This window comes from Trichosurus vulpecula, chromosome 6, assembly GCF_011100635.1.
Source record: "Trichosurus vulpecula isolate mTriVul1 chromosome 6, mTriVul1.pri, whole genome shotgun sequence".
Classification (NCBI taxonomy): domain Eukaryota; kingdom Metazoa; phylum Chordata; class Mammalia; order Diprotodontia; family Phalangeridae; genus Trichosurus; species Trichosurus vulpecula.
In genome coordinates, this window is record NC_050578.1 from 44,050,717 (window position 1) to 44,062,173 (window position 11,457).

At 41.0% G+C, this 11,457-nt stretch overlaps 1 protein-coding gene across 2 annotated transcripts; it reads left to right on the forward strand.

Annotated features, from left to right (window-relative positions):
- The first annotated feature begins 597 nt into the window (after nt 1–597).
- TIFA (TRAF interacting protein with forkhead associated domain) lies at nt 598–10,769 on the forward strand. 2 transcript variants are annotated; one of them, XM_036764466.1, is made up of 2 exons: nt 598–811; nt 9,736–10,769. In XM_036764466.1, exon 2 carries the CDS (start codon nt 9,747–9,749, stop codon nt 10,290–10,292), a length of 546 nt encoding a protein of 181 aa, XP_036620361.1. In that variant the 5' UTR covers nt 598–811; nt 9,736–9,746; the 3' UTR covers nt 10,293–10,769. The 2 variants fall into 2 exon arrangements, with proteins under 2 accessions (XP_036620361.1, XP_036620360.1); XM_036764465.1 differs by lacking the exon at nt 598–811 and adding an exon at nt 1,282–1,409.
- The last annotated feature ends 688 nt before the right edge of the window (nt 10,770–11,457 follow it).

The window sequence follows — 11,457 nt, forward strand, 5'->3', positions numbered from 1 at the left end:
TTCACTACATCCCTAAACTAGTCAGATAATGCTTAAGATGTTTACACATTTTAACAGGAATCAATTTCTGGTACTAGCTAGCCAAATGGCTTTTTGTTTTAGTGTGTGTGTGTGTGTGTGTGTGTGTGTGTGTGTGTGTGTGTGTGTGTGTGTTGGAATGGTGTGGGGGAGGTGGGAGAGGGAGAGGAAAGCAGTAGAGGGGAGACTTTGTGGTGGTCCTGAAACCATACCACTGGAGTAACCACAAAGGAGAACCAACAGGATCTTGTATGTAGGACAGGTCACGCTTAACAAGTGGTACAATTCCCTTCTCAAGCGTGACTGCCACTAGGCAACCACTCGCAATGCGTGGGGTTTTTGGGACCTTTCTCCTAAACACTTCCCCATAAATCACTTCGGCCCCATCCCCATCTCGCCCAACCTCCACCCCACCCCCGCATCTTCCAATGGGCTTGTTGCTGGGGCAGCTTGCACAGAAACAAGTACTTTTTTTTTTTGGCAGACTTTCATAATTGCCTTGGCCCCTCCTCTCCCAATTCTCATCGCCACCGTCACGAGACTGAGCAGAGGCGGAGAGATGGCGAAGAGGAGGTACTAGTCCTGCAGATCTCTCTCCTCCTCTACAAATAAAGAGTTCTTCTTCCCCGCTCGCACCTGGAGGAGGGAGAAGTCCCGGCTCAGCTCAGCGGAAAGTCAGCTTAGTTTTGCTAGCCCCGCCAACCCCACGTCTTTGCCTCTCCCAAGCCAGCGGCCGCGGGGCCGCCTGCTCCAGTCTCGCTGCATCCAGTCGCCTTGGCCTTGGCCGAGACAGGTAAGAGGAAGGGGGCGGAGGCAGCCTCCTCCGAGGAGCCCGTCCCTCCGGTTTGGCTGTACCCCAATTACGTGGCCCATCCTGCCCGACCTGGGCAGGGCGGGCAGGGCGCAGGCAGACAGCATCTTCCAGCCTTGGAATAGCTGCTTCCCCGGGAGCGCGTGGAGGGAAGGGGAGGTACTTGGGGTCAGACCCTTGGCGTCGGCTTATCTGCTTCAGAAAGTGGTGGGGACAGAGGAAAGTAAAAGAGAGGCCCTTCTTTCTTCTTGATGGGCTTGTCTTGGCGGTTTGAGACACACTTTGGAAAGTGAAACGTAGATGGACCAAGTAAGGACGAGGTGATGGGAAAAAGGAAGGAAATAACCGACAAAAACCCCGAAGTGCCCACGAAAATAACGTGCACTTGACCTTGCGTCCCCAGGGCCAGTAGAGGCAAGGCCAGTGGAAGGAGGCCGGACGGAATTGTGAGTTTTGGTTTCCCGCAATCTCTTTCGGACCGGGAAACATAAGTGGGCTCAGAATAGTGCGTAGCCCAAGTGGCCCGTAAAGGTTGAGAACTCAGGGACCTTAAACGTCTTCCACTTCGCGCATTTTACAGGTAAGAAAAATTGAAACTCCCAAGACAAGTAAGAAGGTTGCAGCAGCGCTAGGACTTGGATCCCGGTCATTCCCGGGTTTGGGAACTTTTCTATGGTCTCCAGCCTCTTTCAGGACGGCTCAGAGTCTTTATGGAAAAGCCGGGATGCAGAAGAGCAATATTGCAAGGCCTGGGAGTTCATCAAAGCTCCCACTGTGGAAACGTTTTCCACCAGTGCAGGATTGCAGTCCAGTCTTAAGAGAGTTGTCTAGGGAACTGAGAGGTTAAAAAATACCTAGGTTTACACGGCCAGACTACATCAGAAAGAGGATTCGAACTCGGTCCTGACTCCTAACTCTGATCCACTCTGCTGTGCTGCCCACTCATCTATTGTGGTGACTTAGGGTGTCAAGACTTAATAAGGAAATATTAACCCAGGTTTCCTGACTCTTGAGTGTTGTTTGTGCTGCACAGGGGTTTTTCTAGAGTGACTATGTCTAATTTTGTCAGGGTAGTATTTTTCCTTCCTTAAAGTTGGCTCTGCAGGCCACAAAAGAAAGTTGGTTCCTCGGGACTTTCCTATCTCTGCTAATAGAAAGCAGGCTAGTTGAGAAATTTTCTATACTTTCAGTAACTTGAAAACACTTCCATTCCTACAATAGATGTCCAGTTACTGTTGGGCAACATCTAGTGAGTAAAGCTTTTATGGTTCCGGAACTTTGGGAGATTGATAGATATGATAGAAAGACAAAGACAAATAGACACAGAGAGATGATAGAGAAGAGATAGTTGTTCACTGTATCTGACTCTTTGTGACCCTATTTGGGGTTTGCTTGGCAAAGATACTGGTTTGCCATTTCCTTCTCTGGTTCATTTCATATATGAAGAAATCGAGACAAACAGGATTCTAAGTGACTTGCCCAGGGTCATACAGCTAGGAAGGATCTGAGTCCAGATTTGAACTCAGGAAGATGAGTCTTCCTGACTTTAGGCCCAACACTATCCACTGCACCACCCAACTACAAGATAGATAGAACATCTATCTATCTATCCATCTATCTATCTATCTATCTATCTATCTATCTACCTACCTACCTACCTACCTACCTACCTATCTACGTACCTACCTACCTATCTAACTAGAACACTTATTATATGTCAGGCACTGTGTTAAGTTCTAAGGATACAAATAAAAGCAAGTAGGCCAGTCCCTGTCCAAAAGCACTTTCTATTCTAATTGAGAAAGATGATAAAGAGGAGCAAGAAAGGAAAGTATGTTTGGAGGGGCAGGGTACAGTAGTACACCGTCTTTTTTCCTGGTTCCAGGCTAGATAAGGCAGAAACTCATCTATCAGAGCTCACAGTCACCAGGATAATGTCAGGGTGACGGTCATAACAAAGATGGCCAAAACATATTTTCCATATCAGCCGTGTAGCAAAAATAACTAATTAAATAAATGAAAAGCAAGAAAAAGAAAGTAAAAAAAAAGTTTACTTGGATCTGCACTTGGAATTCATCAATTTTCTCCCTGGAGAGGGATAGCATTTATCATTGTGAGTCTTTGGAATTGTCTTGGATCATTGTATTGATCAGAGTAGCTATGTCTTTCAAAATTGACTATGTTGCAGTATTGCTGTTCCTGTGTACATGTGCTCCTGTTTCTGTTTCTGTTACTTGGCATCAGTTCATATAGGTCTTCCCAGGTTTTTCTGAAAACATCCTGCTCATCATTTCTTATAGCACAATAGTGTTCCATTACAATTATGTACCACAACTTGTTCAGTCATTCCCCAAATGATGGGTATCCCTTCAGTTTCCAATTCTTTGCAATCACAAAAAGAGCTGCTATCAGTATTTTTGTACATATAGGGCCTTTTCCCTTTTATTTGATCTCTTTGAGACACAGACTAGAAGTGGTATTGCTGACTCAAAGGGTATATATACACAATTTTATAGCCCCTTGGGTATAGTTCTGAATTGATCTCCAGAATGGTTGGATCAGAAATAAAGTTATTAAAATATGAGGAAAAACAAGTTCATGAACCCTAGGTTAAGAAGCCCTGCTTTAAAGAGAACAGTCACATCCATAGAAGTATTGTTAATTGTGAAATCAAAGGCTTTATACCTTCTTAAAGAACTCTATTCAATCAACAAGCATCTATTAAATACCTTCTATATGCCAGTCACTGTTCTAGGCCTTGGGAATACAGAGATAAGAATGAAGCAGTCCCTGACCTCAAGGAGTTTACATTTGATAGTATCAGTTGGCATTTGGGGAGATTTGGGGATGGGCTTTATGACCACTGAGATCTGGGTAGACTTAATAGTAAGGTCTCCCTAAAGGTAAGCTCAACTTAGTTCTTTTAGAGTATAAGGGAATAGGTCAGAAAAGACCATCTATGGGTGCCTGTTTTCCTTTTGCTACTCATCCACTTTGGGTCCTAGAATCTTGGGGTCAAAAGGGAATTTAGAGATCATCTCATCAAACTTGGCCTCGTTCTGGCTATTGGAGGTCTCACTGGAGGTATGCTATCACTAGTTTTTGCTGTAACTTGGAGTTCCCTCCTGACAAAATCAACCAGGAGGGCCTCCTGGCCCCCTTCTACTCAGCTCTCCCCTTGGCCCAGGATCTTTTGAGTTCATACTGTACACTTTCTAGTTCATTTATTATTTTTATTAGCATTTAATAATGCTATTTTTGTATTGTGATGCCCTTTTTTCTGATTCACCCTTACTTCCTTCTCCTCCCCACCCAGTTTTTGCCTCCAGGGAAGCACCACAGTGCTATACTTAGAACACACTGGAACAGAGTTCAAATCTTCGTTCTGCCACTTGTGAGCAAGTCGCCTATAGGAACATAGATTTAGAGCCAAAAGTCCAACCGTCTCATTTTACAGGTGAGGAGACTGAGGCTGAGAGAGGTTAAGCACCCAGAGTGCTGGAGGCACGATTAAAACTCAGGAGCTCCTTACTCCAATTCTAGCATTCTATCCACCATACCATCTAGCTACTCCTAAGCCTTCTTGGGCCTCAGTTTCCTTATCTGCAAAATTAAGGGGTTTGACAACGTGTGGGTCAGAGACCACTACTCACACTAAAAACAGAGACCATTCTTGAGAAAAGGCAAAAAGGAATTTATTACTTTCTCATGAGAAAGGATACACCTCAGCGTGGCCCAAGATGATGTCAGCACATGTGTGTGTGGCATATAGCTCAAAGCAAGTTATATAGACCCTAATGCAGAGTCGTCCCCTCCCACCCCCCACCCCACCCCTGCACTGGCTCGTCTTCCCATGACTGGGTTTGGAGCTCACACTCTAAATGCAGAAACTTTTCCCCTGCAACAAAGAACAAAAAGAAACAGGCGTGAGACCAAGGGCAAGAAGGGAGTAGTAGTTAGATAAAACAGGACCTTGCAGGTGTCTGTCAGCAAGAAGGGAGTAGTAGTTAGATAAAACAGGACCTTGCAGGTGTCTGTCAGCAAGAAGGGAGTAGTAGTTAGATAAAACAGGACCTTGCAGGTGTCTGTCAGCAAGAAGGGAGTAGTAGTTAGATGAAGCAGGACCTCGCAGGTGTCTGTCTGCTGATGTAATTTCTTATCTCTACTTTCTCAGCAGAGCAGTTTATAAAAATATAGGAGGGGTGGGGGGGGAGGTGGATGGTAGGAGAGGTAAGGTCTTTTCCCATGCTGAAGTGGGGGGGTGCTTCACTATTTCAGTATTCCACTCAACAAGATGGCCTCTGAGGTCCCTTCCAGCTCTGGACCTTTGACCCTATGATCTTTGGGGATTTCTGATAATAAAAGTGTGTTATACTGTAATCCATCTTCTTTGATAACAGAGATACAGGTTTCTGCCTCCTTGGAATTTTCAGGTTGGTGGGTTTTTTAAAATTTGTTTTGTTTTCCCTCTTCCGAAGGTTTTAGTTTTCCAAGTTTCCGTCAATTCCATCTGGCCCCTTAGAGATCAGAGAACATCCTTTTGTATGGTGTATTTTTATGATGCATTATAACCAGGATTTTACCAAGCCAGTCTCTAACCTGAGAATGATGAAACAGCAAGCCAGAGACAAAGTGTCAGTAATCAAGCAGAGGTTTAATTAATTAGTTTCATTATGAGGAACAGATTTGCAAATTGGAAATTTTCCTGATCAGGATTCCATCTTGCAGTAGTGAAGGCAGAGGTTAGATAACATAAATCACAATGGGAAGGCTGGGGGGAAGGTGGATTACAAGCAATAGTTACCCAGCGCCTGAGTTCCCACAAGCCCACGAATCCCACAATCACCAAGATACAGGTGTCCTGAAGTTCTGTGGGAACAGCACTGATTCAGTTCGTTGAGGGTCATTACTTGGTGGGTCACAGGACCAGAGATCTGTTACAGGAATAGGTTTTACAATCTTTGATTCACTTTGATTAAGGTATACAGGCACAAGAATGCAGTGATTGTGTTGTCAAGGGTTTGATTAATTATTTCAAGCTGCATTGTGAGCTTCTGACTCACAAGTTAGAAGAGGCAATTCTAGAAAATCTAAATTATCAGTATATTCATTACACATATCATATCAATTATGAAAATTATAATTCCCTTCACATGGACCAACATTAACATTATCAATCCTTTCCTTATCTGTCATAACAGATAAGGGGCCATTAAATACATCTTTTCAATATACCACTATTATATGCCACCCTGCCTCAAAGCCACATTGGGATAGTATTAACTCTCTGTGGCTTCAAAATTTAAGGATAAATTTTAAAAGTCACACCAGTAGGCTGCTTCAGTAGGTGAAGTTTCTACCTGTCTTTTCTCAGTCTGATAAGGCCAGGGAGTGATGCTTTAGCATCATGTCTATTTCAGTCAATTTTAAACATAGATCATGAGAGGCCAATGGCACCCTTAGCGTACCTCTCTCCACTGTCTAGGTGTAGGATGTTGTTTTAATAATTAATTGATTAATAAATAATAATCAAATAATTAAATAATTAATTGAAATAATTAATTAATTTAAGGATGTCTGGTTTCATTGTTCTACCCAGGCACAGATGGCAACTTCTTTATGCCTCAGTAGACCCTTCTTCTCTCTGTCAAACATTGTAATAACAATAAGGACACTAAACCACACTTGAATAGCTCTCCACCTATATTGTCTAATTTGATCACAGCACCCCTGGGGGATCAGTTGATTATTGTTATCCTCATTTTGCAAATGAGGAAACTGAGGCTTAAGAAATTAACTGACTTGCCTAAGTGAACACAGCTGCTAAGTGATTGAGGTGAGAATTGAACCTGTATCTTCTTATTCCAATTCTGTTGTTGCTGTTGTGGTGGTTTTCCCTACCATATTGGTAGTACAAGTACCTGGTCCGTTAATCTGGGCCTTACAGAGCGGGGGTCTATCTAGGCATAGCCATGGGAGGCAGCTGTGTTATAGTGGAAAGGGCCATTGAACTTGGAGTCAAAGGCTATATCATAGTGATCAAGTCATAGCTTCATAGACTTAGAGCTAAAAGTACCTGGAGGTGATCAGGTACAGCCTTCTTGGTTTATAATTGGAGAAACTGAGTTCCAAAGAGTTTAGTTAAAGGTCCTAGGCTCTTTAAAGGAACATAGGTTGCAAATGGCAATGGTGGTATTCTATCACACATCCTCTGGATTCAGAGCAGAAGTACTATGTTATCACCTAATATCCCAAGGCCCTAGTTTCATCATCTATAAAATAAAAGGGTTGTAGTAGATTTTCTTAAGGGTCTCTTCTAACTCTAACAATTCTATGAAGACCATCTAGAATCAAAGCATCTTCTCAGGTTGACAAGACACTGACAATTATTACTTTCCTGTCTTCTCTTTTAAAACATCTTACCTGGTTATTGGACCTTTTTTATCATTCTATGGGCCCATTTTTAAATTTCTAGGATCATAATTTATCATTTACATTTAAAGGAGACCAATTCCTGATTAAGGAGCGTTCTCATAAGAAAGTTCTCTCCAAATAAGATTTACAATGAATTCACTAATCCCATCTCATAGAATGTAAACTCTTTGAGAGTAGGGACTAGGTCACTCTTGTATTTGTAGTCCCTTGCCTCATAAAAAGCACCGAACAAAGGCTTATTGGTTGATCTGGTTTTTTGTCTGCTTTTTAGCTTTCACTTGCCAATTTTTTATTAATATTTTGAGATGAATCTCACTTTTTGGATTTTAAGCTGCCCATTAGTTTTCTACAGTGTATGGTCAGGGAATTCATGAAAATTCTTTATTAATCCAAATAAAACATAATATTAAATGTATATTATCTTTACTGTGTCTTATCCATGATAAGTGCTTAATAAATATTAAATTGAATGACAATAAGTTTTATTTTCGAGCTTCAAACAATAAATAAAAGAGAACTTTGGATTAGGTGTACTGCTAAACATCTTCATTAGCATAGGCAATTAAGAATTTAATGACTTTTCTTTTTAAATCTATTTTTTCAGTTATACTTGCATAACTGCGTAATAGGCTAAGATCATAAGATCATTGATTCAGAAAGTGAACTTTGAGGCTAGCCAGACCAACCCCTTCATTTTACAAATGAGGAAATGAGGTCCACAGAGATTAAATAACTTTTGAAAAAAATTACAATTGAAAAATAAATGACAGTTATTCATATGTAAAATGAAGACTTAAGAAGTCATCTTCAGCAGTTCCTCCAAATTTTTTATGTTACTTTTTATACACTAGCGATCAAGGAGAGAAAACACAACATAACATGTGCCTTGGGGAGATGGGGATATTAACAGTATCCAGATGTTGAGGTTAACAGTTAATTTGTGGTACTTGTGGCTAGTGATAACTTTTTTGGCTGTTAATTCATCAGAAATAATTGATAAAGATAAACAACTCTACTATCCTATTATAATTCTAGTAAAATACTTAATAATTTTCCTTCTCTTGAATGCTTTTTATTATTTATTTTTAATGTACTTTTTTTCTTTCTTTAAAAAAAATGTTTCATGAGAGGCAGCCTGGTGTAGTAGTGGATAGAGAGCTGGCCTTGAAGCCAGGACAAACTGGGTTCAAGTCTTACCTCTGTCATATCCTGGCTATGTTAACCACTTCACCTTTCTGCCTAGGCAACTCTCTTAAGGTCCTGACCTGGATTGGTAGTTACACAATACCAATAAAATCACAAGTCCAGTGCCTATCTCTATAAATGTTTCATTAAAACTTTAAAAACTATCCTAGTTACTGCCAAAGGACCTGCATATCTGAAAATGAAACCCTTCTTTGTAATAAAGAAGAATGGTTGAACCAACTAGGATAGCACATTGGCCATGTCTAAGAGGATATTCCCCATTTTGCACCTATGGTCCACAGTCTCTGGCTGAGAAAAACTTGACTTGAAAAGACTTAAGAATACAGAATTCTGAAGCCTGTCAGCATAACCTAAGAACTTGATGGGTTTCTAGAAGTGTCAAGATTTAGAAAATGCTCCCTGATCCTGAAGTTCTTTGGTTATTAGATGAGATTCCTTTAAGATTTTTTCATGAGTATTAGGTTGAATAAGAGAAGCTATTTTTTTCCTCCCTTTTCAAAAAGTAGCTTAAATTTTCTAATTTTAAAACGATTAGGTACCTTTGTTGTTCAGTTGTTTTCAGTCGTGTCCAACTCTTCGTGACCCCATTTGGAGTTGTCTTGGCAAAGATACTGGAGTGGTTTGCCATTTCCTTCTCCAGCTCATTTTACAGATGAGGAAACTGAGGCAAACAAGGTTAAGTGACTTATCTAGGGTCACATAGCTAGTTAAGCGTCTAAAGCTGGATTTCAGCTCGAGAAGATGAGTCTGGTACTCTACTCACTGTGCCAGCCAGCTGCCTGATTAGGTACCTTGCACCCCTGAATTATATACTATTGTGTTGCTTACATTATTGGTGTCAAAAAGATTTTCATATGCATCTTGGAATTCCTAAGTCCTTTCAAGGCTCAGCTTAAGTTCCATCTCCCAAACAAGGAGTCTTTTGATTTTAGCCTATCCAGACGCTTTGATTTCTGCCTTTGTGTAACCAGGATTTCTCTTGTTGCACTGAATTGAATGTTTTATTTCTTACAGGGCCCTGGGCTAAGGGCTTTATTTTACTAAGCAACTAAATTTAATCAGAAGTATGTTGTATATGTAACATTAGGCCCCTTATTCCTGAACTTGGAACTCAAACAAATCTTTTAGGAGACAAACTTCAACAAAATTCTTTTAATATTAGACATCACCTTCCTCCTTGAAGAATTTATTGTAGTTCTCATAGGGGAAGTCTTGCAGTACTATTTGGTGATATGCTAACTTTATGATTCATTTGTTACTGGTAGGTCTCCTTCTGATGCCCGCCATGACCAGCTTTGAGGATGCAGACACTGAGGAAACACTCACTTGCTTCCAAGTTACAGTCTATCATCCGAACCAAGATCATAATCAGGTGTTTCAGGGACTGAGGTTTTTTAATCGAGAAAAGCTGTCATCCATGGAAGTGGTAAAGTTTGGCCGGAGTCCCAACCTGTGTCATTATACCTTTCAAGACAAACAAGTCTCCAGAGTTCAGTTCTCCCTGCAGCCATTTAAACAATTCAACAGTCCAGTCCTCTCATTTGAAATAAAAAACCTGAGTAAGAAAACCAGCCTGCTTGTGGGCAACATAGAACTTGGTTATCTCAATAAAATGGACCTTCCGGGCAGGTGCATCGTGCGGTTTGGAGAATACCAGTTCTTGATGGAGAAAGAAGATGGGGAATCCTTGGAGTATTTTGAGACATGCTTTGTGCGAGCCCCACGGTCACTCTTAGAGGAAAGACACTATGGAAAGCCTGTACCTGAGAATGGCTTTTCTTCATCCACATTGCCTACAGAAATGGATGAAAATGAATATTGAACAAATGGAGATCACAGGGAATCCTAAAGGGCGTGGGAAGGCAGACAACTTGATGGATAGATATTATTTGGGTAGAATTAGTTGAACTGCAACATTTCTGTCTTCCATGCCCTCAAATGGAGTATTTTAAATTCAGTGCTTTGTTGTTTTTTAAATTCTGTGACTTTCTTGGGCCTTGAAGATCACCAGAGGAAGAGGTTCGGTGCATTGGGTGGATCCTTACTAAAGAATTTACAAAAAAGCATGGATGTGAATTGCACAGGATATGTGTTTGTGTGTGTGTGTGTGTGTGTGTGTGTGTGTAGGGGGAGGGTTGGGATCTGCACTGGACAAATGAGATCATGAGGTATCTAAGGACCTATCTACCTGGAGCATGATCTTTTTGGATCTCTAAAGAATTAACTTTAGATTACCTTGGTGCCTTTTGAAGAAGAAAAGCTGTTAGACATAGCTTATACTGTACATATTTTTAAAAGTACATTTTATTTTATTTTCAGATCCACATTCTTTTCTTCCCATCCCTACTCCCCACTGAGAAAGCAAGAAAAACAAAACCCTGTTATAAACATTGTATAAATACATTTTTAAAAAATTCATGCAAATGCATTTACATATGTAAGGGTGTATATTCTCCTGTGTATAGATGGCCAGACCTGGGATTTTACTGGTACAGGGAATTCTCAATGAAGAAACTCTGTCTGCTAACGTAGAACAGCTCTGCTCTGACACTTCAAGCCATTTACCCAGATAACAAACTCATTGTTTCATTTTTGGCCCTTGTTTTTAATTTCGTGTTTTTACTTTTGTCTTGATAATGGGCCATGCCTCAGTTTGGTCAAGTACTCTTATTACAAAGCATTTTGGTTTCCAAAGTTAAGGACCTTGGCCATTTTTTGACAGTTAGCCTGTCAAAACTGTGATACCCAGACTGGTTCAAGATCGACGCTCATCCATGCTAGCCATGTTGCAGGGGAGTGTCCATCTTCCGAGCTGGCAGAAATGACAAATTCACTTTTCTGCCTAATCCTTGGCCCTGGAAGAAGGAGTTAAAAAGTTTCCTTAGTTTTCTTTTAGAAGAGCCAGAAAGAATATCGCTTCCCAGATAGCTGTCCCGTATACCCCTACCTCAGTTATTCGGAATCAATGGGAAATTTCTAAACATTTT